The sequence below is a fragment of the Rattus norvegicus genome, chromosome 20 (genome assembly GCF_021556685.1).
Source record: "Rattus norvegicus strain SHRSP/BbbUtx chromosome 20, alternate assembly SHRSP_T2T, whole genome shotgun sequence".
In the NCBI taxonomy this organism is placed as follows: domain Eukaryota; kingdom Metazoa; phylum Chordata; class Mammalia; order Rodentia; family Muridae; genus Rattus; species Rattus norvegicus.
In genome coordinates, this window is record NC_141553.1 from 18040499 (window position 1) to 18067246 (window position 26748).

The 26748-nt window shown below is 47.8% G+C and overlaps 1 protein-coding gene and 2 pseudogenes across 1 annotated transcript; 2 read left to right on the plus strand and 1 right to left on the minus strand.

The window, feature by feature from the left end:
• On the plus strand, positions 1806-2160 carry Rpl39-ps14 (ribosomal protein L39, pseudogene 14; annotated as a pseudogene).
• Cisd1 (CDGSH iron sulfur domain 1) lies at positions 3237-16616 on the plus strand. Its single transcript, NM_001106385.2, has 3 exons — positions 3237-3353; positions 11408-11613; positions 16206-16616. Exons 1-3 carry the CDS (start codon positions 3323-3325, stop codon positions 16293-16295), a joined length of 327 nt encoding a protein of 108 aa, NP_001099855.1. The 5' UTR covers positions 3237-3322; the 3' UTR covers positions 16296-16616.
• Positions 16617-25751: 9135 nt separating this feature from the next.
• Micos10-ps1 (mitochondrial contact site and cristae organizing system subunit 10, pseudogene 1) lies at positions 25752-26023 on the minus strand (annotated as a pseudogene).
• Positions 26024-26748: the final 725 nt, after the last annotated feature.

Sequence of the window (26748 nt, forward strand, 5' to 3'; positions counted from 1 at the left end):
GACCTCCCACCACGTCCTGCCCTCCCAGATCAGAGGCAGGAGCATCCTGAGTTAAGATTTCCCTTTCCAAACCGTGCAGTTGGCACCCAGCCAGACCACTACCTCAAAGTACTCATGACAAGTTTATGTGTTAGACATTGACAGTCATCTTAATTCTTTTATTTTTTTCTAAGATTGTTAATTGTGCTCAGGGAAGCCAGAAGAGTGGGGTTTCTTAGAACTGCAGTGACAGGAGTTGTGGGCACACCGACATGGGCACTGGGAATCAAGCTTGGGTCCTATTCTAAAGATATATGTGCTTATAATCTATCTCTAAGTGCCAAGCTCTGGTGGGAATGGAGTAGCATGATTCCTGCCCCTGGGACAGGGCCCTGGTGTGAGCCTCCCGGAGTTGCTCAGCCCAGTGTGGCAAGTATCCAGTGTCTGTCGTCTGTGGGTGTAAGGCTTGCTTGAGTAATAATGTATATCTTTTCACATCCCTTCAGGGAATGCCCCCTCTCTGAATGTTAATGACTCCATGATAATCTGAGGCAGCCTGAGTCCAGGAGGCAAAGGCGTGGCTAATGTCTCAGTAAAATGGTAAACCTGGGATCTTCAGGACAGCCCTTAAGGCTGTGGAAAAGAACTCTAAATACATGAGTTCAAAAATATTTAATTCCAGGGGTTGGGGATTTAGCTCAGTGGTAGACCTAGGAAGCGCAAGGCCCTGGGTTCGGTCCCCAGCTCAAAAAAAAAAAAATTAATTCCTCAACTATAAGGATGCAATATGAATTATGAGAGGCTTCAGGAATCTAAAGGGACAAAGGGAGCTGCACTAATGAGCCAGCTTGTCAGAAAGATACAAAGGCATGCAGATTCCTGAGTTCAAGTTCAGCCTGGGACCCAGAGAATCCAGGACCAGGTAAAAATGGTCTTTTCAGGACAGGGGCCCACCCAGCTAAGCTTAGCATCTGTGTGTAACAGAGTCAGGCAGGTCTCTGAATTCTTTTGCAATGTTAAAAGAAAATGTGTGAGGCTGGAGAGATGGCTTAGAGGTTAAGTGTCAATGCCCACACCTACACGGCACCGAGAACTGGGCGTAAGCCTGCAGGATTAAAACACACACACACATACACGGGTTATTCGTGTTAAGAAAGAATGCCCTTCTGTAGCTTTATTCACCGAATATATACCCCAAGTTGACCAGGTGGAAAAACCTGGGAAGCACAGTGGGAAACCCTGGCTCAAGACGTCAGTAACAAAAGACCGATACATGCCCCAAATTTAGTGGGGAGAAATCCAGGAAGACCAGCCTAAATCCCAAAAACAAAAGTCTGGGAAGACAAAAGACAGGAACGAATTGCTACCGGGCCAGGCTGTTCCTTTGCTAGGAACAAAAGGCTTCCACATGCATCTGCAGGGCTCAGCAGGGATCAAACCCTGCAAGACACCCAGAAGGGTCTGACAAGGGGGACCCGGGAGGCTGTGACAGTTAAGAGCATTGTCTGCTCTTCCAGAGGTCCTGAGTTCAAATCCCAGCAACCACATGGTGGCTCACAACCATCTAGAATCAGATCTGGTGCCCTCTTCTAGTTTATAGGTGTACACGCAGGCAGAATGCTGTGTGCAAAATAAATAAGTCAGAAAGAAAGAAAGGAAGAAAGAAAGGAAGGAAGGAAGGAAGGAAGGAAGAAAGAAAGAAAGAAAGAAAGAAAGAAAGAAAGAAAGAAAGAAAGAAAGAAAGAAAAGAATTTCCTCAAGTGAGACCTGAGCTACCTGGAGATCTCTGGAGATCAAAAACGGCTCTTCAAGAATATTTTCTTGAGCTCTTCTCCTTTCCTCCGCCATCGTGCGCTCTGCGCCTGATTCAGATCCTCGCCATGTCTTCTCACAAGACTTTCAGAATCAAGCGATTCCTGGCAAAGAAACAAAAGCAAAATCGTCCTATTCCTCAATGGATTCGGATGAAAACTGGTAACAAAATCAGGTACAACTCTAAGAGAAGACACTGGAGGAGAACGAAGCTGGGTCTGTAAGGAGTCACACTATGGCCAGACTGAGGATTTCTACTGAATCGCCGTCATCGATCAGTCCGACCAGATGGATTTCAACATTTTTAACCTAGAGATTTACTTGTGTCTGAACTAATTTGTCCAGTAATAAAATTTAGAACCTTTAAAAAAAAAAGAATATTTTCTTGAGAGGGTTTCTGACTTGGTTGGAAGATCCAATAATTTTTATAGCAGCTTTTCTGATAGCTGTTAGAATTTTTACTAGCAGAGGAACCTATCTCAGAGTTTTTAAAATAGTAAAAAAATCTGTCTAGGTCAGAGCAGAACACACACACACACACACACACACACACACACACACACACACACGAGAGAGAGAGAGAGAGAGAGAGAGAGAGAGAGAGAGAGAGAGAGAGAGAGAGAGAGAGAGAGAGTCAGAGACAGAGACAGAGACAGAGACAGACAGGGCAATCTGGAAAGCAGAACCAACGCCTCCAGCTTGAACCCATGATTCGACTTCAAGTCGTTTGTTTTCGCCTCTCCCAGACACTCCCTTCTTTCAGAACCCCTCTCTGTAGCCTTCTAAATCGTTTTTCTAAGTGGACAATCTACTTATGTTTATTTATTCATGGCAATTCTGGGAATTGAAGGTAGAGTGTTGTGCATGTTGGGCAAACACTGTACAGCAAGCAGAGAACCGCTGAGCTGCCTCGCCAGCCGCCAGCCGGAGCGAGCAAGTTGTCTTTGTTTTCGTCTTTCTGGGACACTCTTGGGTAGATGAGTGGCAGGGTCAGAGGCAGAACGGATGGAGGCCCAATGTGGCTAGCGAAGGCTCTAAACTCAGCTCCATCGATGCCCGTGTGCCTGCACTGGCATCCTAGAGTAAAGTCTGTCTTTGCAGGACCCACAGTAGAGTTGGCCAGATTTGCAGGACCCACAGCTGAGCTGGCCACACGTTGCGTTAATTGTTACCAAAAGTTAAAGGATCCGCAAGCCATCGGGCGACAGTCTTGCAGGTAGTTGTCCTGAGTCACCTGAAACGCTCTCAACTGGACCACCAGTAAAACCCGGCCTGGATAGGCTCGCCAGGGCGGCGCAGACGCAGTCACCACCTTGGTGCCCGCGGTTGTCAAATCCTCACCGGTCTGCGGGGGTTGGGCCAGCTGCGCATGCGCGACTCTACCGGCGCGCCCGCACACGCGCTCCCAGATTGCCGCGGCGCCTGCGCAGTGGCAGTGAGTGGGCCCCGAGGTCGCGTCTTTCCCCCAGGTCTCCGCGGTCCCCAGCGCTCGCCCGCGCGGTCCTGCCACGGCCTTCCTGCTGCCCGCGCCATGGGCCTCAGCTCCGACTCCCCTGTGCGAGGTGAGCCGCCCGCGGCCGGTCCCCGTCACCCTTATCCGGACTGTCACCTTGACTATCACAAGGGCAGGCGCAGGCCTGCGGGGCGCTGGCAGGATGCTGGTGCGGGCCGGCATCCGGGCCCTGGACTACTTCCCCCGCCAGCCACGCTGTGAGCAACCAGACTAGCGGGGACGCGGTCCACCCCAAAATACCCCTGCCCATCCTGAGACCCTGACATCGGGGACTGGTCACGTCGTTTTGCTGGCTCTGTAATTCTAGGTAAAGAAACCCAATCTGAGGTCTTCAGTTTCCAGGTTTCTTACGTACTTTGCATCCGGCCTCTGGTGACAGTGGTCTGAGAAACCACTTTCCCCCTAGTGTTGGAAACAGAAGTTTGTAGAAATCTGACTAGACTTGAGAGGATTTGTGAAACTTTGGCTAGTGTACAGTCCCTGGTGATCAACTGTTAAAATTGTCCACAACCTGTGTGATATACGTGACAGGCTGCCCAGATATAAAACGCCACACCTCAGGGTTTGGTTACTTCTAACCTTTAGTTGAGTAAAAGTAAAGATTTAATTACAATGAGCCCCACAGATTCAGCAACTAGGGATCATCTGTACTGCTCCGTTCTGTAACGATCCCTAACATGACCAGTCCTCGATGTCAGCGTGGCAGGAAAGACAGGGTTGTTTTGGGGTGAACTGTTCCCCTCTAGTCTGGTTGCCCACAGAGTGACTGACTGGGAAAGAGGGACCTTAATTTCGTAGTTAGGTTGGTTCTATATACTGGAAAGCTCGGCAAAACCGATTGGCCAGATAGGGAGAACAGCTTTTTTTATTTTTTAACATTTGTTTGTGTGAGTGTGTCTGTCCCTGGTGTCATGGCTTGTGTGGAAGTGAACGAATATCTTGTAGGAGCTGATTGTCTTTCACAGCGTGAGTTCCTGAGACCCTGGGATCAAACCCGGGTCACCAGGAGTGGCAACAGTTACCTTTCCCCTCTGAGCCATCGTGCTAAAGCCCATGCAAATAGTTTTAAAGTACTAAAGACCAAAAAAAATTTTTTTCTGCAAACTTTACTTTAAACTTTAGAGACTGCATTAAATACATGCACATTGGTGAGTTTGAATTTTCTTTGTGGTTTTTAAAATCTGTTTTGTCTTTTTGAGACATGGTCTTTATAGCCCAAGCTAGCCTTGAAATCCTCTCATATCAACCCCTGCAGTGCTCATCCTGACACCGCACCTGGAAAAACACTGTTCTTGGCAGTAAGACTGTGGCATAAAATCAAATGCTCACGTGACTTGCGGTGCGGTTGTCTTAGTTTTGTAGGAACACTGTTATATGTGGGTGAGGTTGGGCAAAAGATTGCAAAACGTGTTTTTGTTTGAAATCTGAGATCATATTTTGGGAGCAGACACTAGATCCCGATTTAGATAGTAGCTGTTGAAGGTGAAGGAGGCGAACCCCAAAAACTAGTCACAATTTGCAGGCTAGTCTTTCCTGTAGCCAGAAGGTAAGGGTTTAGTTTGCCTTTACTTCATGGGTACAAGGAAGGTCAAAAGTGACTATTCATTAATCTGTTAATTTTTTTTTAAAGAATTATTTACTTTATGTATGTGAGTACTGTAGCTGTCTTCAGACACACCACAAGAGGGCATCAGATCCCATTACAGATGGTTGTGAGCCACCATGTGGGTGCTGGGATTTGAACTCAAGACCTCTGGAAGAGCAGTCAGTGCTCTTAACCGCTGAGCCATCTCTTCAGCCCCTGTTAGTCTTTTATTATCTAAGGAATAGGAAACTTGTTGGTGAAGCTCCCGATTGGCTTCACCTTGAAGTACTCACCTTCGTTGTGTTGGGCCAACTTTCCTTTTTAATATGAAAAACAGAGATCATTATGAAGACTGTAGGGAGAGTCCCAAAGGCTTCACAAGTCACTTCTAACTAGGCTCTTCTACCTCAAAGGTATTTGCCTTGCAAATACTCCCCCCCCCCTTTTTTTTTTAAAGATTCACTCAACCTTCGTGTGATGGGTGTTCTGCCTGCTTGTATGTTGGTGTGTCCTATGCATGAAGTGCCCACAAAGGCCAGAAGGGTGTCAGCCAGTAACCCTGGAACTGGTGTTAGACATTTGGATGCTGAGCATGGAAGAACCCTGGTCCTCTGGGAAAGCACCCCATGCTCCTTTAAGTGCTGAGCCGTCTCCCCAGCCCCTGCAATGTACGTTTTACCGTTTGCCTCTGTGTCTTGTAAAACACTTGTGGTTTCGTTCATTTATCTTTCTTTTTTTTTTTTCCTTTTTCTTTTTTTCAGAGCTGGGGACTGAACCCAGGGCCTTGGACTTGCTAGGCAAGTGCTCTACCACTGAGCTAAATCCCCAACCCCTCATTTATCTTTCTTACATAGAACCTCATACAGCCCAGGCTAATTTTCACTTGCTGTATATATAGCAGATGGTCGATTTGAACTCCCCATCCTCCTGCCCCTGACTCTTGGGTGCTGGGATTATGGGCATGCAAAATCATACCCATTTTTATCAGGGCTGGGGATTGAACTCAGAGCTTTGTGCCAACAAAGCAAACAGTGTGCCAGTCGAGCCACACCCAGGACCCCCAGAGTTGCATTCCTCCCAGTATTTAGTTGAAAAATAAAGTATTGACTTACAGCCAGGTGTGGTTGCAAACCAACACCTGCTATCCCAGCCCTCTGGAGGCTGAGGCTGGGGAATCAACAGTTGGAGGCCAGCTTAGGTTATATAACATGACCGTCTCAAGGAAGAAAAACTAAGGGGAAAAAGAATGTGTTTGAAGATTCTGTATATTGGGGAGGGAGAGCCTGGGTTGTGGAGGGAAGGTGGCTAACAGGTGAGCGTCAGACCAGGACTGGAGTGTGAGAGAGGCAGTGCAGAAGAGTCCTTCCCCACGGTCATCTGCACGGCTGGTTTGGGCACAGTCCAGTGAGCGCCTGGTGGTTTCTGGGAAGAGGCCTTCGCTGCCCACATATGCGGTCTCATGATTCTTGCCCAATAGATGGCCTTTCTGAACTCACTCTTGCCACCTCTGCACCTCCCAGAGTCATCTCTTGCCCATCTCCTCAAGGCTGACTAAAGCCTTCTCCCCTGGACAGCACTGTCTTGTACTTCCTGGAGCTCTTGCCAATGCTTGGGCTTTTTATTGGTTTTGTTCATTTATTTCTTTGAGATAACCCCTGGCTGGGCTGGAACTTTCCGTGTGGAGTAGGCTGGCCTCAAACTCACAGAGATCTGCTTGACTCGGCCTCCCAGTGCTGGGCTAAACACGTGAGCTGCCAGGTCTGACTACTTGTTAGAAAACACACTTCAATCTGTGCAGCCAGAACTAATCTTAATTCACCCTTACCTCTAAAACCAAGAAGTCAGCTAAAGCAAATATCCCTCCCCTGTGCGTGGACACGCTAGTACGTGTGTATGTGTGTGTCTCCAACAGAGGTCAACCTCATGTCTTTCCTCAGATACCATTCATCTTTTTTTGAGCCACCAGCCTAGGGCTCATTGTTGAGGTCAGACTGCCTGGCCTACCCAAGCCCAAAAGATCCATCTGTCATCACACACACACACACACACACACACACACACACACACACACACAAGTGCATATTACCACACTTAGTGTTTTCCATGGGTGCTGGCTACTGAACTTGGTTCCTCATGTTTCCTTGGCAAGCACTTTACCCTTTACCTACAGGAATACTTTCTTAACCCTCTAAACCAGGTCTTTTGTGTGTGCATGTTTACGTTCACATTCTCGCGTGTGTGGTGCACACGCCTTCCTTTATGACTGTCCCCTTTATTACGACAGGGTCTTCATCCTGAGCCCCTTGGTTCTGACTGGTCTAGCTAACCAGCTTGCCCTCGGGATTCCTGTCTCCTTTCCAAGTGCTGGAGTTACAGGCAGCCAACATCCCTACCCAGCCTTTGCGGGTTCTGGGAATCCAGCCCCCATGGCTTCACTGCCCGTCTCCCCCCAGATTTTTTTATTGTGTGTATGAACATTCATGCATATGCTCATGGTATGGAGGGACACTCAAGCATGCTGCCAAGCAGAGGTCTGGGACGGCTTTCTGTAGTCTGCTCCTCAGTTGTGAAGAATTCAGGTCTCTGGCTTTCCCTACTCACTGAGCTGTCCCACCAGCCTCTTGGATAGAAATTCTTGTGAGTTTAGGGGATGTAGGTCACAGCACCTAGGTGGAGGTCAGAGGACAACTTGTGGGCGTTAGTCTCTCCTCCCACCGTGTGGGTCAGGGATCAAACTCAGTTAAGCAAACTTGGCAGCAGGCACCTGGTGTCTGCTGATCATTTCTCCAGCCCCGAGCCTGTGTCTCAGTGGCCACCTTGCCCTGCCTACTCTTGTAGCATTTTCTTCCCTGGCCTTGTCCAGGCTTGGTTGTAAGGAGGATTTATGGGTTTGCGTGTACTTTCTTGTCTGTCCCAACCCTGGTTGTCACAGACACATCACCAATGTATCCTTGTTTTCTCCAGACTCCTTCATACTTTTCCAGTTCTTTGTATCACAGTATATTAATTCAGTAATTTTTGAGCCTTGGAAAGTTATTTAATGGATTTTTTTTTTCTGAGAAAAAATGTACAGGTCCCGCCAAGAAACTGGTAAGCAGGTAAGGGGGCGGGGAGTTGGAGATGTAGCTGGGATAAGCTGCTGTCTGTGGCGGGGGAAGAGTACCGGGTGCACCTCTCTGGGTGCCTGGGGTGCCCCATGCTGTTTGTTTTCTGAGTCTGAGAAAGTAAAACTTACAGTAAGTCTAGAAGGGCTGATTGTTGTAGGAGCATCAGGACCATAAAAGGGACAGGTGAAAAGGTAGGCGAATTGGTCACCTATTACTACATATTGTTCCCTCAGCACTGACTGACTGCCACTTGTGCCAAACCTTGAGGAAGAAAACATAGTGCCCCTCCCCCTCCCCTGACCCAAGCACATTCCGGTTCTGTGGCAGTTGGTAGTAATGGGTAGGTGAAGGTCCCTGGGGCAGAAACTAGTAAAGGGTGAGGTTTCTAAGTCAAAGCAAAGTAACCCTCACAATAAAGCAGACCTGAGGAATCAGTTATCACAGAGCTGTGGGCTTAGGAGCACGGCCAAGAGAAAGCAGAGGCTATAAAGCCGGCCCGAGGCAGCATGAGGAAGGAAGCAGAGAATATGGCTGCCCTGTCGCTGCCCTGTAATCTTCCTTTAATGGTGTTTATGTAGAAGAAAACAGGTTTGATGGACCTACAAGAAAAACCTGCCCCTGAGAACTGTGTATAGCAAAGGAAAGAGGATCGCCCCGGAGGAGGCAGGACAGTGCTCTCAGTTGGGGAGTCCCCATTCTGACCCACAGCCTGAAAGGTACCAATAGAGAAGTTAATAACTGGGCCTCAAAAGAGCCCTGTGTTGCCTCGGACCGCTGTGAATTAAGACTAACCCTGCTCTTGAGTGTTCCCCACCTGAAGAGGCTGCACCCAAGGGAGCTTCTGATGGTAGATGCAGGACTCCAGGCTAACAGTGGGTGTTCCTAATCCTAAGAGACAAACCTCTGCCACACTGAATGCTCCCAGCCTGCAGAGGGTAGATCACCAAGCACTGGCTGGCTGTTCTGTGATTCTCTCTCGTACAGACTGGCTTTTGAATCATTTTTAATCTATTTCCTTTTCCCTTTTTTGTGTTTGCCCTAGAATAGCCAGGGGTGTTTGCTACTTTTTGTTTGAAAAAAAAAAAATTGATTGAGGCCACAGCAATGGAGTGATAAAATTGAGACATTTTTCTTCCCTTTGGAAACTAGCAAATTGTCCCTGATGAGATTAGAAAATTAGAATTTGGGAAGAAGGAAGAATAGAACACACACACACACACACACACACACACACACGACCTGTAGCTCTGTGAGGCTAAAGCACTCACTTGGAACTAATCCAGTTCTGTTTCTCTAGCACACTGACAGTGTCCTTGCCAGACGTTTGGTTATACAGCCTGTGTGTTGACCCCATGTATCCCTTACATATCCAGGGTGTGCGTCTGCTGTGTCTCCCGTGGTATGGTTGCTTGTCTGTCATTTCTTCTCTGGTCAAAAAATCTGAACGTAAAAGTTTAATGTCATCCTATATATTAAATACAGTAATATGAGGAAAGAGAATGGATTTAATACCTTAAAGCAAATTAATGCCAGCCTCCTGTTCTACGAATCTTGGGGCATTTGAAGTTTGTAGAGAGCGTTAAAATAAATAAAAACAGCTTTTTCAGGAGGCGGAGGCTGGGCTCTATTCCAGCAAATAGGCATTGGGGGTGGGGTAATTAATGATCTACCTACAAAATAAGTTCCTGAAAAAAAAATAAATAAAAAATAAAAACAAAAACAAAAAAAACTCACCTAAGATCACAACATTCAAGGAACTGTGTTATCTTAAGCGAGGAGTCTCAGCTGGTTTTTGAGTTTGTCAGCAGATGCTGTGAAATTGAGGTTTTCATCTTTTGGGCTCCAGTGTCTAAAGTTGGTGTCGAACTCCTCCATCTAAATTGCCAGTGACTTCCCACTGGATCTCGCTGCTTCCTGAATTCTTCGTCGAAAAGGAAGTCTGGGGGTCAGGCAGACGACAGTGATTACAGCTGAGTGTGAACTGACTTCAGGATTAATTTACACAAACATGCATGGGTGCAAAGCATCCTGATGGGGACACTGTATAGAGGCAGAACATTTACCTAACATTCGAACGAAGCCTGGGTCGGTTCCAAGGGCTGTAAGAAGAGAAATACAGTTGAGGTGAAAGGTCTGAAGCTATCAAGTGACCCCTGGTCATACGGAACCTGAGACCAACAACACAGTAGTTAGTGTAGGTGTCACAGCATGAAGACATGGAAATGGCCTGGGATGGCAAACAGTTAAATTTCTCCAGGGCTTTAGTGGATAGTCTGGGAACTTATTTCAGACACTGAGAGGTGACTGAAGAAGTGCTAGGAAGCAGTCCAGTTGTTTATCCAGACCCTCTATCACATCTTCCTGCAGCCCCTCCATGCTGGGACCAGAAAACTCTCCAGCAAGGCCGAGGCCAACCAGATTACACAGACCTTGGCTTCTGCCAGGAGCCAAGATGGTCGCTAAGCACCTGGGTTTCTAAGGAGTCATCGGATACAGAAGGAGTAAATGCATTGCTGTTAGTCCAACAATTTCTTATTCTCATTAGACAATAGAATAATGTTTTGCTTAAAATGAAGTTTTAGGAATCCTAGAAAGAAATTAGAAATGTGGAATGTATTAAATGTTTCGTGTGAGACCATTGTTGTCAGCTTGTATTTTAGAGAGAAGGCAGTTTGCAAATCTGCCATGCCCTTTGAATGACTTCAGAGCTAGGGCCAGCCCTGCCAGGCAGATCCTGGGGGTGCTCCGTGATGGGGAGGTTACAGATCTTCCTTTGTCTTGTCCCGATCTGGTTCTCTCTGTGTTGATGGAGAGTGGCACTGGGTTGCTAAGTTAAAGCATCTCAAAGCCACTGAGGGATTTTGCTTGTGGCATCACCTCTCTCTGTTTTCTTTGTAACCTCCGTCTTCTTTCTCAGATTTGGTTTTCTCCTTTAAGCAATTGGTCCTTGCAGGTGCACATGTTGCTGAAAAGGTCAATGAACATGTGAGATTCATCAAAGATTACCAAGCCTTGCTGTCCCTTTTCTGTCTTAGGGAAGGGAAAGTGATCTTTGGCTTTCCCCTCTTTTATATTAACTTAACTGTCCACTCAGTAGCAAAAACCATCTGCATTGATAAGAGCTCGGGAGAGCCTTAGGAAAAAAATAGCTACACCACGGTGCTGGGTTCATTTATTAACACTGAGAATCTTAGTCAGACTGGCAGGATGGCTTAGCAGGCAAAGGTGCTTGCCACCAAGATTGAAAACCTGCGTTAGATTTCCAGGACCTGTGTGGTATGGGAGGAAGCAACTCCCGGAAGTTGTCTTCTGACCTCAGCGTGTGTGCTGTGAGCACTAAGTAAGCCGTGCGAGCGTTAGGCATCGTGTGTGTCGGGTCTCACAGGCAGTCCTGTCCCCTTGCCTTTGCAGTTGAGTGGATCGCCGCCGTGACCTTTGCTGCTGGCACAGCCGCTCTCGGTTACCTGGCTTACAAGAAGTTCTACGCTAAAGAGAGTCGCACCAAAGCTATGGTGAACCTTCAGATCCAGAAAGACAACCCGAAGGTTGTGCACGCCTTCGACATGGAGGATCTGGGGGATAAGGCCGTGTATTGCCGGTGCTGGAGGTCTAAAAAGGTAAGAGCCGCGCCAGTGTGACACAGAGACTGGTAGGAAACACGTCCCTCTGGAGTCCGTTCCTCCCTGGGCCTCACATCCTGCTTTCTGCTTGTCTGAGACACGGCCTCGCCAGGTAGCTCAGGCTGGCCTCGCACTCACCGTCCTGCTGCCTGTGCTGGGGCTGCCGGCTCACACCAGCACACACAGCTTTCCATACTCTGCATTATGTTTTCTAAAATGTACAGCTGCCGGGATGAAATCACATCATTCCCTCATGAATTAAACTGAGTAACCATCTTTTATTTTTAAGTGAATTTTTTTATTGAATATTTTGTTTATTTACATTTCAAATGTTATTTCCTTTCCCAGTTTCTCCTCTGGTAATCCCCCATCCCATCCCCTCCTCCCTGCTTCTATGAGGGTGCTCCCCCACCTACCCACCCACTCCTGCCTTCACCCCCTGGCATTCCTATATGCTAGGGCATCAAGCCTTCCCAGGACTAAGGGCCTCTCTTCCCATTGGTGCCCGACGAGGCCACCCTTGGCTACATATGCAGCTGAGCCATGGGTCCCTCCATGTGTGCTCTTTGGTTGGAGTAACCATCTTCTTCTTTTTTTTTTTTTTTTTTTTTTTTTTTTTTTTTTTTTTTTTCGGATCTGGGGACCGAACCCAGGGCCTTGCGCTTCCTAGGTAAGCGCTCTACCACTGAGCTAAATCCCCAGCCCCAGAGTAACCATCTTATTCTTTGACTCTTGGGACTTCTTCCCCAAGGAGATCTCAGGAGGAAAGTCTGTAGCCTAGGCACAATAAGAAACAGACCGAGCAAAGGGTGCGTGAGAGACAGGATCTCCCTGTGCAGCCCGGGAGCCTGCAGAGGGTCACTGTAGCTAGGCTGGCCTTGCACTGGTGCCAGCCTTCCTGCTTCGGCTCCTGAGTGGCTTATAGGTGTGCAGCACCTCACCTGGCTCAGACTTGTACTGCTCAGCATCCTAGGCATGCCTCTGACTGCGGTTCCTGCAGCTACAGACCTGCAGTTGAGTCATCTGAGACACCTGCAGGCTCTGGACACGGACACTGGGATCCTCTTCCTAAACATCTTTACAGGGCGACGTGGGGTGACTTCAGAGTTTCAGGTGTCCAGAGAGACCCAGTGCTAACACCAGATGTGTTGCCGTTCACATTCATGGAAAGCAGATTTCCAAGGCTTGTGAGCTGGGAGTACAGGCAGTGGCGGCGAGCTTACCAGAAGCTATGAGTCTGGTCTCTGGGTCTAAAGAGAGAAAGATAGATTTTCATTAAATCCCATTTTCTGAAATTGCAGTGTGATGGAGACTTACCACAGTGGAATGTTGGGGGCCATAAATGTGGTGGGGAGGCTATCTCATACCTAGTAGAAAGTTTAAGGGCGCGTTGAACTATCTTTTAATTTAAAAATTTTTAATAATGTGTGTGTGTGTGTGTGTGTGTGTGTGTGTGTGTGTGTGTGTGTGTGTGTGTGTTATATTCACCTGAGCACAAGTGCCTGCAGAGGCCAGAGGCCTCACATTCCCTGGGGCTTGAGTTTTATAAGGTGCCCAGCGTGAGTGCTGGGGGCTGGGATTCCAGCTGAGGTCCTCTCCAGAGCAATGCACACAACACACTCTTGCCTTCTAAGCCCGCTCTGTGGGGAGGGAGGGTCCACGTTTTAGCTCTTAGTTAGTGTGCTGAGAAATGGGCTTCTGGGCCATGTCATGAGTCCGTGTCATCACAGTCTGTTCTTTGCCACCCTGCACTGTCCTCCGTCACCCCGTCCTGGTCCCGGTCCTGTTTCTAAGCCCTAAGAATTGTTCTTTGCACTCTCATGTCAGTGGGTCCTAGCACCCTCTCCTGCCCCCCGTCTCCCTCCCTCCCGCCCCTGCCGGAGTCCCTAGGAGGTGTATTTCAGGAGGCACGCCTAGTAGCTTGGTCCGGTAAAACAGCTTAGGAGATGGCATTGTCCCAGGTATGGAATGTGAACCGTAGGTTCCTGAGCTGCTAGGACATGATCTCAGCGTTCTGTAGACTAGGCTTGCTGTAAAAGGTGAGCCTACAGTAGGCTCCATTCTCGCTGCTCGCTAAAGCCTGGGAAGTAAAAACGCAGTTGCCCCTGGTCACAGGGGCTCTGCTGACAGTGATGTTAGATGTCAGTTCCATAGCTGCTCACTGGGTAAGCACTCACATGCGCACATGCAACATCAGTGTCTCGGGGAGCCCAGTCTGTGTGGTCTGGGGTTCGAGAAATGGAAGTGCTTATGGTCTTCTGAGAGACTGCTTCTGGGAAAATGGGAGACACATGTATAAGTGTATGCGGGTACTAGGAACGATTTCTCAAAATGTGCAGTCGTGAGGAAAGGGGTGGTGAGCACTCAGGCCCTCCAGGGATGAGTCCACGAGGAGAACTTTGCCCTGTGGTTGGGCTGTAGGTCTTTCAGACGTCCATCGTGACACAGTAGAATGCTGGCTGTGGACATGGAGAGAAATGGACAGGACCAGTGGGAAACAGTGACCTCTTTAAAGACTTCTTTTTATTAGTTTTAATTACATGTATGTATGTGGATTTAGGGGCCCCTGGCATGAGAGTGATAGACAGTTGTGGCCGTCTGACGTGGATACTGGGAACCAAACTCAGGTCGTCTGGGAGAGCAGCACACACTTAAGGCTGACGTCTCCCCAGCCCTGGCAGTGACTGATCAGGGAGACCGGGGCAGAAGCTTCAGGATCTAGCGTGTGGGTTAAAGGGAGCCAGCCCTTCAACGCAAACAAGCAACATTGCCAAGGAGTTGAGTGGCGTGGGTGTGAGGTGACAGTTGAGTGGGGATGTGCAGCAGCAGTGGCTCTCACGGAGGGACACGGTGGCAGCAGAAGCCAGCAGAACCGGTGAGTCAAGGTGGACCCGATAAGAATCAAAGATGAAATCTCAAAGAATGTTTGCACTTGGACAATGTAGAGTCAGGAGGTGGGCAGGCCTGGGGGAGAAGTAAAGAGAGCGGAAGTGGGCAGAAGAGGGACTGGACCGGGCTTTGGAGCTGAGCGGCCGAGCCGCACAGCCAGGTGAGTAGGTGGTATGATGGAGCCACTCTTGGATTAAGTCATTAGCAGCTGACCTTTTGCTGCCATTTCAGCAGGGTAATTAAAACTCTGCATCCAAGTCTGTGAATGCCGAAAAACAAATGCCACAAATCTGAGCTTCTCTCCCTGAGAGGAGACAGGGAAAAGGGTGGCAGAGAAGAGAGGGAGGAAACGGCCTTGCGTTGACTTGTCCCATAAGTAAGTATGGACTCTGTTAGAGTTGATGTCAGTGGCTCAGGGAATCGAGAACAGGCACAAGATAGTGCTCTAAGCGCCCTTTATACTGTGCTGTGAGTAGTCCAACAGCCCACCCGCCCCCAGGAGGACCCCTCCACTTCACAGTTAAGGCCAAGAATGCCCTACCATTTCCGATACGGCAGGGCAGCTCACAACTGTAGCTCCACTAGGAATCTGACGCCCTCTTCTGGCCTTCGTGGACACTGCACATACATTGTACACTGACATGCATGGAGACAAAGTAGACACACACATAAAATAAAACTAATTTTTTAAAAACAAGCCTGCCATAACACAGGGGGCTTCTGAGCCATTTTATTACTACAGCAAAAGCAAGCCTGTGTTCTGCAGAAGTTGCTCTGAAAAACACTGGCATAAATTAGCTTGTCCCTTTCTCCCACCAAAGACACAAAAATGTCACTTGTGCTTATGGTGTTGAATTTTTAAAAATGAATGAACATTGGAAATTATATTTCCAGAAGAAAATGTCTCCGTGAACCACATTAAAGGGAAAAATACCGAGGGCAGAAGTAAGCAAATTGATTTGTCTTTGTCTTACTTTTTACAACAGGACTTCATGCAGCCCAGGCTGGCCTTTCACTCACTCACTTTACATCCTCATACGTAACAGATGTGCAACTTGACCTTCATGTGGGTCCTGAACATCTGGAACGGGGGCTGTCCCAAAAGCTGTGTCCTTTAACTCTAAATCTGCAAGTGTTGGCATTCAGCTGTGCACCACCACACCTGACTACAGAGTGATTTTAATACAGTAAGCTTGAACTCTTGCAAACAGAGCCATCAGCATAATTGTGGGTAGAATGCTTGCCTAGTGTGCACGAAACCCCCAGCATCCCTCTTGGTGGTGGTGGTGGTGGTGGTGGTGTTAGGCAGTAGGCATAGAACACTAGAACGGTAGCCAGTGGAGTTAGGGATTTAGCTCAGTGGTAGAGCGCTTGTTTAAGGCCCTGGGTTGGGTCCTCAGCTCCAGAAAAAAAGAAAGAAAGAAAAGAAATGCCTCTATTGTCCTTGCAAGACAATGGGCCCTGAGAACGGTAGCCATTAAGTGGTCAAGCCAAAGCCTTAGCCTGCATCACCTAATGTCGGAGGAAAGTTCGAAGAGCAGTGGGTATTTTCCTCCTGTCTGTTTCCTCCTCCTGCTCAGTACAGTGCATGTGTTAGCCAAGGGAAAGCCAAGATCTGGTGTGTGGGAATCAGGTGTCACTCCTCTGCCAGGCACAGGCTGATGTGGGTTGGGCATCTCACGGTCTTTCTCTCTCCCTAGTTCCCGTTCTGCGATGGGGCTCACATAAAGCACAATGAGGAGACTGGAGACAACGTGGGACCTCTGATCATCAAGAAAAAAGAAACTTAATGGACAGTTGCGAGGCTACACCCCAGCGTGTTGTGATGTCACCTGATCATTTAATTAGAATGGCACCCAACCCACTGTCTGGTTGGCCTCCCAGGTTCTGGTGTGGTTGGTACTTGCAAATCGCAGCTTTCATGTTCACGGCATCGGCCTTGCCATTGAAACATCGTGGTGCACATTTGTTGAAAGAAGAAGAAAAGGAAAGGCTGAACCAACCTCATGCTCTGTGGGTTATCTTGGTCTCGTAAGGATCCGTTCCTTTAAAATAATGGTCTTAGAATAGAGTTATGTCTTGAGGTTATATATTAAATTATTCCAAAATCATGTACATGTACATTGTACTCGTAAGTTTAAGGGAGACGCTTTCTTTCTTACTAGTTCGTTAACTTGGAAAGTAGTAGGGTGTGCTGAAGTTGCGTTTCTTTCTTATCCTGTAAGAGAACCCTGCCCTCACCCTGACTCCTCCTAGTAAGGTGATGGCATGGATTCAGTGTGTGTGCTTTAATGTTTCCAGTCAGAGTAACCGAATGTTATTTTCCTTAAACTCGCCTGGGTCAGCATGTAACTGATCCACTGCACACTGCTAAGCTAGCAGACACCGAGGCCACAGTGATGTGGCTTAAGTAGTCACAAAGAGTGCTGGGGGGATGGCTCTGGATAGAGTGCCCACGTAAAAGCCAGGCAGGCGTGATGGCTCACCTGTGATCCAAGTACTAGGGAGGCAAAGGTTAGGGTCACCAGAACAAGCTGCCCACACCAGCCATAATTAATGTAATCTGTCCAACAAGAGACCCCGCCTCAATACAGGAAGACTGTTATCAACCTCAGGCCTCCATTTGAGCGCACACATGCATGGTGCACCTGTAGTCATTCATATGACTACACACATGCACAGCATTAGCACCAGCCCAAGAGCAGGACATCAGACTGATGCCATCGATGAGGGTTAGACACTCACGGTCAAGTGTACTGATCTCAGAGGCACACCGCCTCACTGAGAGCGACTTCCCATCAAAATCATAGGGAACTTTTATCCCACTCGGGATAACTGAGCTCATGGCTTAAGCTAGTAAAGAAACTGTCTTCGAAGATAAAACAACAGACCCCATCTTTTTTTCTTACAAAGGCTTGAAGGCATATGTTGATTAATATGCAACGGCTGCTCTTCTGCCTCAGCGCCCAGGGCTCCACGTACCTTCCACCTTTGACCACCCGAGCTCCTGCCTAGCTGCCTTCTCATTTCCATCCACTGACCTCAAGCAAAGCCATGTGCCCCCTCAGCCTTTCTATTTGACGTGTGTGTGTGTGTGTGTGTGTAGAGTGTGTGCTCACATGTAGATGCAGAGTCTCTCATCGATCTGTGGCCAAGTTCTAGATGCTGTAATTCCAGATGCACCTCGCTCTCATGGAGGCTCGGAGGGCCCAAACTCCAGTCCTCATGCAAACACAGCAGGCACTTAGCCCACTAAGCCAGGTCCCCAGCCTGTCTTTCAGCCTTTAAGTGAACAAATTGATATCTAACTGGCTCTTCCAGGGTTTGTCCCCAAAGTTCAGACCAACATAAATCTGGTGGCTGCCCAGGAAGAGAAAATGGCGGGCAACTTGGGCTTAACTTTCTGCATCGAGATCTTGAGTTAGAGTGTCCAGCGTGAGGAGCTGCGTTTAGAGATACAGTGACATCTGTCTGACAGGTGGCTGTGTCTACACCCTGTAACTGAATATCACAGTTGGTGATACAGCTTACAACATAGGTCGTGGCGCTGTACGATAAGGGCTATTTCATAAATGGTAGCTGTTACCAAATAGGTAGAAGTTTTTTCATTTCTTTGTACCCATTATGGTGGCACTTGGCTTTAAGATAAACACTGACTAAGGTTCCCAGTTAGTTGCATAAGTGGCTTGGGGCTCTCTTATATTGGTTAGTTGTCAAGATGTATTCATTTAAGATAGTCTGACTGTGTAGCTCAGACTGGCAGCTCACTCTGCCTCAGCCTCTCATGCTGGAGACATTGGCCCCAGATTATGACCAAGGACAATTTTTAGCTATCCAGGAATTATAAATAATGAAAGGTTACCAGCATGAATTTACTTTTTATTATAAGACTATACCAACATCTACGGTACTGAAGTAACCTTCGGTGAAGTGTTGGTAGAAATATCAATTCCTTTAAGTATTTTTTTGACAGAATAAGGTGGCAGCCATCTATTGGTCCCTAGTATATTTAACTGCTCTATGAAGTCATAAAATCTTAAGATGCACCAAGCCAAGAAAGTTCTAGAATGTGTTTGTTACTAATATGTCGTTGCCCTTGGATGCTTGACTGAACTTCCAAATCTGATAGTGAACTCAGCACTTCGGGCTCATGGGAAATTAATGATAACTTTGAATGCTGTAGACCTCTGCTAAAATTACCACCATGGGTCCAAACCAAGGGCAGTACCGAATGACTTCAGGTGACAACCATTCTGCTTTTGAAGAAAGAGTCCCAAAGGATGAATTTCCGCTAAACATCCACCTTTCCTGAGCAAAGAGGCTTAAGGAGTCTGGGCTGGGACTCAGCTCAGGGGCCTGGCATGTGCAAGGACCAGGGTTCAATCACGAGTACCACGGTTTGTCTCGAAGTTCTAGAGAGGAATTGCGCATGCGCGCCTGAATAGATTAGCCGAGATGGCCAGGGTTGCGGTAGAGAGCAAACATGGCGAAGACGTCCCAGCAGTCAGTAGGACTGCCGACGAGAGGTGCTGCTTGTACTGTGACCTCCTGTGTCTTGAGGTAGTTGCCTTTCTCTTACCATGACAAAAATAGCCAACAAAAATAACTTAAGGGTTTGTTGCCTGAGAGTTTAGGGGTACAGTCCATCATGAGAGAAATTAGGAAGCAGCGGGTCACATCACATCCATAGTCGGGAAGCGGCAAATGGATTGGATGTAGGTGCTTAGCTCTTGCCATCTCAGCCGGGTCTAGAACCCCCCTCACGGACAGATCGAGAGGTGTCCCTTAGGCAGTTCTCGATCCTGTCATGTTGACGTCATTATTAGCCACCATATCCCTGCACGACCAAAGCCATTCCACATCAGACATGCTGAGAGAATGCCAGGAAGATACTCCTCCCTTGTGGGTACCTCTGTGTCTGTGGCGACAGAACAGTCCTCATGCTTCCGACCCATCCCGACAGCAGGACAACCAGAACTTCTTTACCCAGACCACGGATGAATCTACAGGGTTGTGTAGATTTCCCAAATTATCATGAATCCCGTGTGTGAAAGGTGTGTGTGTGTCACGTGGAGGTCGGAACCTTGGCATGGGTCTGGCGATCTAACACAAGGTCAGCACGTTACCTGCCCTGCCATCTCACTGGCTCCCAGTTTTTTCATCGAGAATGACTTTTATCATCACCTGCCTGCTTATGACTTGGGGATAAATTGTTAATCAGCTTATCACAACCATCACAAGCCCGAATTGTCACTATTGGGCTGGGCAGAGGCTCATCTACTAAAAATACAATCTCTTGTGCCATCTGTCTCTTCATGCAATCCTTTTTTCTTGGCTTCATTTAGGTTTGTTTTCTTTCTTGCTATTTTGTTTGTCTGTTTTCTTTTGTGTTTGTTATTTGAGCCAGGATCTCCCTATGTAGCCCTGGCCTTGAACTCCCAATCCTTTTGCCTCAATTTTTCGTGCACGCCACCTCCACACAACCACCCCCACCCCCATCCCAGTATCCTTGTTCTTCCGTCTTTTCTGACACAATCTGGCTACACGTTCAGCTCATTATTGTGACTTTAAATTTCTCCGCCGTCGTGTCTCCAACACAGCCCCACTGTGAACTCTTCCGAGAATGTTCCTTTTTATCCTTCAGTACCCTGCAAGTCAGATGATTTCACGATCCCCTCTTGGCTTCGGGCTTGCCTCTGAGCGCCACCTAGTGTACAGACTCTGCTACTGACAACAGCAAACCCTAACTTAACCGCTGCTCATCTGGTTGGGTCCTGACGTCACTGAGCTTGTGTTTTCCCCCACCCCCGCCCCCTCAACAGAGCGGGGGGAGGGGGTCACTTTCAAAAGCAGCTGACATTTGTGACTTCCCTGTGTGCTTTGGACATCTGGTTTGGGAAATCGCCTGTAGGATTCTCAATCCCTGAGGGAAGAGTTTGAATTTTTTGGTCATTAATGTCATAGTGCCTAGAGGAGCAGCAGCAGCCGCTGCGGTCAGTGGATACTGTTTCAAGTATGAAATACAGCCTTAGCCGCTACAAAGATAATTGCCCGGAAGGAAGCCAGCATCCCTGCCCGCTCCTTTCCAAACCTCAAAATCCATTTTGCATGCGTATTTGTTTTATTGATTTTTTACTTGTTTTCTCTATTCTGTTTCCCTACATCTGTTCTGCTAAACTTGGTTTGGGGGAGTGGGGGGTTGGTTTGGTTTTGTTTTTTGTCCCCAACTTTGAAGACGTTCGGAATAACCTGCCCTGACAGTGTGACTGTAATGTAGCCAGTCAGTACTAAAGGTGTGGCTCAGCTGCAGAAACAAACAACCCATGAGCCAGCATTCCTATGCAGTTGGCCCTGCTGAGGGGGCAGCTGGGCGGCAGAATGCTCACCTAGTGTGGCTGACCCTGGTACTGCAAAAGCCAAAGCCGTACACCTGCTCTGTCCGGGCAGTTCTGAGCCAGCATGCTCAGGGTGCAGCAGGGAGAGGTGTGGTGGGTGCCCTGTGACGCAGCAGCGTTCCTCATCCAGCCCAGCACCCGGACACAAGGTCACCTGCTTCCTTCGTCCCCACCCCCCTCATTTTGGGGCTGAAGAGGTGACTTAGAAATGAAGAGTATATTGTAACTTTAAGTTTTTCAAACCTTATTTTTTTTTAAAGATTTATTTATTTTATATATGTTGGTATGCTGTTGCTGGTCCAGTCTTCAGACAACCAGAAGGGAGCATTGGATCCCATTACAGATGTTTGTGAGCCACCATGTGGTTGCTAGGAATTGAACTCAGAGCCTCTGGAAGAGCAGTCAGTGCTCTTAACAGCTGAGCCATCTCTCCAGCCCTCAAACCCTTATTTTTAATGGTGGTTCTTAAACTCTTTTTTTTTAAATATTTTATTTATTTATTATATATTATGATTACACTGTCGCTATCTTCAGACACACCAGAAGAGGGCATCAGACTCGTTTCAGATGGTTGTGAGCCACCATGTGGTTGCTGGGATTTGAACTCAGGACCTTGGGAAGAGCAGTCGGTGCTCTTAACCACTGAGCCATCTCTCCAGCCCGGTTCTTAAACTCTTTAACCTCCCTTTTAGCCTACCACCTACCAGAGGTAGTTGAAAGGATTGGTGGGCAGGGGGAGCAGTGGACCTGCTTAGAAAGGTTCTTTGGAGCAACTCCTGTCTGTGTTGTCTGGAAATCGTCAGTTCAGTTCACGGGTCAGCAGTTGCAGCTCGGTCTGAGCAGGGAGACCCTCACTCAAATCTCGGGATGACGCAACCCCCCCAAGAACTCACATAAGACTGTCCTTGCTGTAAAAATACGAGGTTTATTGATAGGAACCAGTGCACTGGGGTTGAGACTTGTATCCCACGCAGGGGCAGAGGAATTCGACGAACAGTAGCTAAGAGAAGGGGAATTTAAAGGAAGAAACCACAACCCAAGGGGGTAGGGAGGGCGTTATTGGAAAATGTCAAGAATACCAGTGAAAAATCACAAGGAGAAGCTTCCTGTTTCCCAAGATTGTTTAACTTTATGGTCCATCAGCTCCTGGGAGAAGCTTCCTGTTTCTCAAGATTGTTCTTTAAGATTTTAATCTAACTTTATGGTCAGTTAGTTCCTGGGAGAGAGTTGCCGAAGACTGGTGTAATTGCAGTTCCAGGGCCCGACCAGTTTCTTTCTTCTGCCCTAAACTTTTGTCTAGGGGGGCAACCTTAAAACTTCTACCTTTCAGGTCCACTCACAAATACTCCACAAATACAGCAGTAGTCCAGTTGGGTAGAGTTGGGATAGCAAACTTGAATCAGCAGCGGTGGCATTACCTGGCAGAGACAACCAGGCCTCAGCCTTGGCTCAAGTCAGCATGGGGGTGTGGAGGGACACCAGGGAAAGTTCTCAGGCTGTGTCTCCCTCAGCGAAGCGGAAGATCATCAGCAAAGACTCGAGACCCACAAGGGTTACACAGCTAGCTGTACCAGCAAGCCAGTGCTCTCTCCATCACTCCGTCAAGTCCTAGTTATACCCTCCAAACATCACCTGTCCTCCACCCGCTTTGCCTCAGCACTGGTCTTGCCCTAGCATGTGCATCCAGTCAGCCCAAGTCCTCCGTGTCCTAACAAATGCAGCTCAACTGCGCAATGTAAGGCGGACCAATACATGTGTGTCGTTAGCAAGGAATCCATCACGTGTCCTTTCACGTGTTTGCTTTAGCAGAACATCCACTCTCCTGTGTCTGCTTCAGTGAAACGTTTCTTCACAAGTCTGCCTTAGTCTTTGACGTGTCCACTTCAGGAAAACATTCCGTGTGTGTTTGTCCCAGCAAAACCCCATCCAACTCGACTGACTGTCCAAAGAACCCCTAAAGTTTCCACTTCAGTATTAGTTAGTGCTCTGGCAGAGGACCCACTTTGGGTTCACAGCTCACAACCAGCTGAACTCCAGCTCCAGGGGATTTGACACATGCGCACATGTTCATGTACCCACCACAGACACAAATGTGTACGTGTTGCGGTAAAAATAAAAAACAGCACGACCGGTTCTGCTCCAAGCTTTCTCTCCTGGGCTCCCTCTAACCCGGGTCGTCTGTGAGCCGTTCCAGCGTGCTGCCTTGCTTTCATTCACGGTTCCCTTGGAGGGTCGTTTCCACGCCAGACACACACATTCCAATTCCGTGGCGTGCTTGGTGCGTCTCGCCAAAACACCTTCTCTTTCAATTTTTTTTTTAAGGCTTTATTTATTCATATGAGCACACTGTAGCTGTGTTCAGAAACACCAGAAGAGGGCATCAGATCTCATTACAGATGGTTGTGAGTCGGGTTGGAGATTTAGCTCAGTGGTAGAGCGCTTGCCTAGGAAGCGCAAGGCCCTGGGTTCGGTCCCCAGCTCCAAAAAAAAAAAGAACCAAAAAAAAAAAAAAAAAAAAAAAAAAGGTTACATTTCGGGGTTGGGGATTTAGCTCAGTGGTAGAGCGCTTGCCTAGGAAGCGCAAGGCCCTGGGTTCGGTCCCCAGCTCCGAAAAAAAAAAAAAAAAAAAAAAAAAAAAAAAAAAAAACAGATGGTTGTGAGCCACCATGTGGTTGCTGGGAATTGAACTCAGGACCTCTGGAAGAGCAGTCAGTGCTCTTAACCACTGAGCCATCTCTCCAGCCCCCAAAACACCTTCTCTTGAACTCAATGAAGTCACCACAGGAAAGAGCATACCACACAATAACCTCTGATCCAATTGATAAGATATAATTTGCCCATCTAGACAGCACAAAATCCCGTACACACCCGTCCCTTTAAAATGTTCATAATAACCTATATCTATACACAGAGAAGAATCCTTCTCCTCATTCTTCCTCCTAAAACTTTTCTCCTGCCCATCCTTCCTTCTCGTCCAATGACAGGCCTCAGTCTATCCCGTACCTACCTTCCTGCATAAAGACATCAACCTATACATATGCACAATGACATTTTTATTTTTACGTATATTTGTGCTTGCCTACTTGTCTGTCTGTGTAATACTCGAGCACAGGTGCCCAGCCAGAGAAGTCAGAAGAAGGCGTCAGATGCCCCTGAAGTTGGAGTCGGCAGTCGTGAGCTGTCTGGTGTGGGGCCCTCCGTAAGAGCACCAAGTGCTCAGATAATGGCTGAGCCGTTTCTCCAGGCAATCCCCTCCCCACTCTCTAGGAGAGCCTCTCAGTGGCTGAGCTCACTGACTACTATCTACAGTGGTGCTCAGACAACCACTCCTGCTATGAGGTAATAGCCAGCCTTAACAGCCATGGTCTCCCAATCTACTGACGTCTCTTAACCCTAATCACAGCTTCCAAAGCTGTCTCAAGTAACAGGACACCAGCAGCTGCTGCCCTAATTGGGGTGCAAGGCTCTGGACCCGAGATAGATCCGAGATTTGGATCCTAGGAACCCTTTGAAGTCACGCACCTTCTACACCAGTCTGGGCTTTGTCCCTTTGGAAGCTAGGGCTTTTTGTCTGTTTGGCCTTCCTCGTCCTCTTGGACATGTGGACAAGTATCTTCACCTCCCATGGCAAGCCCTAAAGTGCTCTGTCTCCCTTTCATCCTGTATGTATGGTTACCTCTGTGTCCCTCACAAGTCTGAGCAAAGTGGTTGGCCCAGAGTTAGACAGAAGGAAGGACAGTTATATACTTTATTAACTGTAAGCAAAAAACAAAAAACAAAAAAAACCAAAACAAAACTGGAAACTCCTCAGAGCAAGCTTGAGATGGCTGGCATTCATCTGCAAAGCCCGCTAGCCACCTCCCTGGGACAGCATGGATCTGTGTAGAGATTGCAGACCTGCACCTCAGGCTGAGATTCGAGATCATTCTCTTTAATGGTTAGTATGTCAGCTGGATATAACATGGAATACCCCATGACTGGCCAGTCGGTAATCGGTGGTGTTTTCCTGTGTCTTAGAATGACTTGAGAATACATCGATAGATAAGGCAGGTTTCTGTCAGCAAAGCACCACAAAGGATCATGAAGACTGGAGTACCAATGGTCCAGTTCCCCTGGCCCTGAGTTCACTCCTCAGCCTGGGTGAACATGGGCCCCTCTCCTAGTTGCCATGGGTGAACACTGGAATCAAGAAGATGAAGCAAGGCTGGAGAGATGGCTCAGTGGTTAAGAGCACTGACTGTCCTTCCAGAGGTCCTGAGTTCAAATCCCAGCAACCACGTGGTGGCTCACAACCATCTGTAATGGGATCTGATGACCTCTTCTGGTGTGTCTGAAACAGCTACAGTGTACATACATACATACATACATACATACAAACTTTAGAAGAAGGTGAAGCAAGATCACAAATTTGGGAACAGACTAGGTTGTGCTTTAAAGGAGAGTTTCCCTGCCTTGTGAACCACAATTTGATCTTCCAAGCAGAAAAGGCCAGAACACGCAGACATTAACCTGCCAGGACCTCACTGGAGAACACAGAAGATGCATGGCTGCCGCTTAGATGTTATCATTACAGAATAAGGCACTCACGCCAGCTGTCTCCTGACCTCTATACAGTGTTGGCTTTTTTTCAATTCACTAAATGATTTTTTTTCCTGTTTTTCATTTATTTAAGACCTCCTTACAATTTCCAAAGAGATGAAACAAAAGCAACAGACTTGGTTTCAAACACATAAACAGTGGCTGGAGTTGATGGCACTGTCACATGACGTCAGCGCACTCCAGGACACTTCAGTATTCCTGAGAAATAAACACGGTTTCTCTTTCCTCCCACTGGGATGTTCTCAGCATAAGTCACTGCTCTCTGACATATTTTCCATGTAGAAAAAAATATGGAGCCTAAAAGTCATGCTGACAGTTGGAGTAGGTCATCCCCAATCCCACGCCAGAACCAAAGGCTAATGGCCACATTCTTCTCTTAAAGAAGGTGAGGGAGAAAATTCCTAATCCAAAACCAGAACCTAGCTTCAGTACCGCATCCGCCATGCACCCGTCCCACTTTCTGCCCAGCTCGGACTCCAACATGTTCCCCACCTCCAGTGCTCCTCACGGCCGGCCCCCCGTGCTCCGACTACTAAATGAAACTTTTAACTGATATAAGATTATATAACAAGGGGCTGGGGATTTAGCTCAGTGGTAGAGCGCTTACCTAGGAAGCACAAGGCCCTGGGTTCGGTCCCCAGCTCCGGAAAAAAAAAAAAAAAGATTATATAACAACAGTAAACCCAGTCTGCATCGATGGGGGTGTGGCCCAGTGGGAGAGCGCTTGTCTTGCATTCGGACAGCCCTGGGTTCAACAGACTACCACGTGGAATTGGGGTACATTTGTTCATCGTCTAGTGTTTAAATCAAAACCAGTGCGGACATCAAAACCTTCAAACACTTGTCATTTTTCTGTGGCGAAAACATTCAAAACCTTTTTTGTTCGTTCATTTTTGTGTGTGTGTTTGTTTAGATACACACTGCTCCCCTCGACACCCTCCTGGGAAATACCACACACAACTTCTTGCTCTTCAGGCTATAACTGAGTAGTACCCATCCCTCCGCCCCTTACCCCCAACCCCCCACCCCAGCCTCCAGTAACCGTGAACAAAGCCTTTTCAGAAGCCCTCCATGAGTGTATGCCGGGTTTTTTCTTCACGTGCCTTATTTCGCTTAACGCATTGTCGAGCTCCATCTACGCTGTGCCAAGGGACGGGATACTCTGCGCAGCCTGCAGGTACATCAGCTTTGATCATCGGTGACAGACACTGCAGTTGATCCGGTGTCTGGCCAATGCTTCAGTAAACAC

Coding starts and splice junctions, on each gene's coding strand:
- Cisd1 (NM_001106385.2), top strand. CDS start 3,323: ATGGGCCTCAGCTCCGACTCCCCTGTGCGAG. Junction 3,354..11,407: donor CTCCGACTCCCCTGTGCGAG/GTGAGCCGCCCG, acceptor TTGCCTTTGCAG/TTGAGTGGATCGCCGCCGTG. Junction 11,614..16,205: donor GGTGCTGGAGGTCTAAAAAG/GTAAGAGCCGCG, acceptor CTCTCTCCCTAG/TTCCCGTTCTGCGATGGGGC.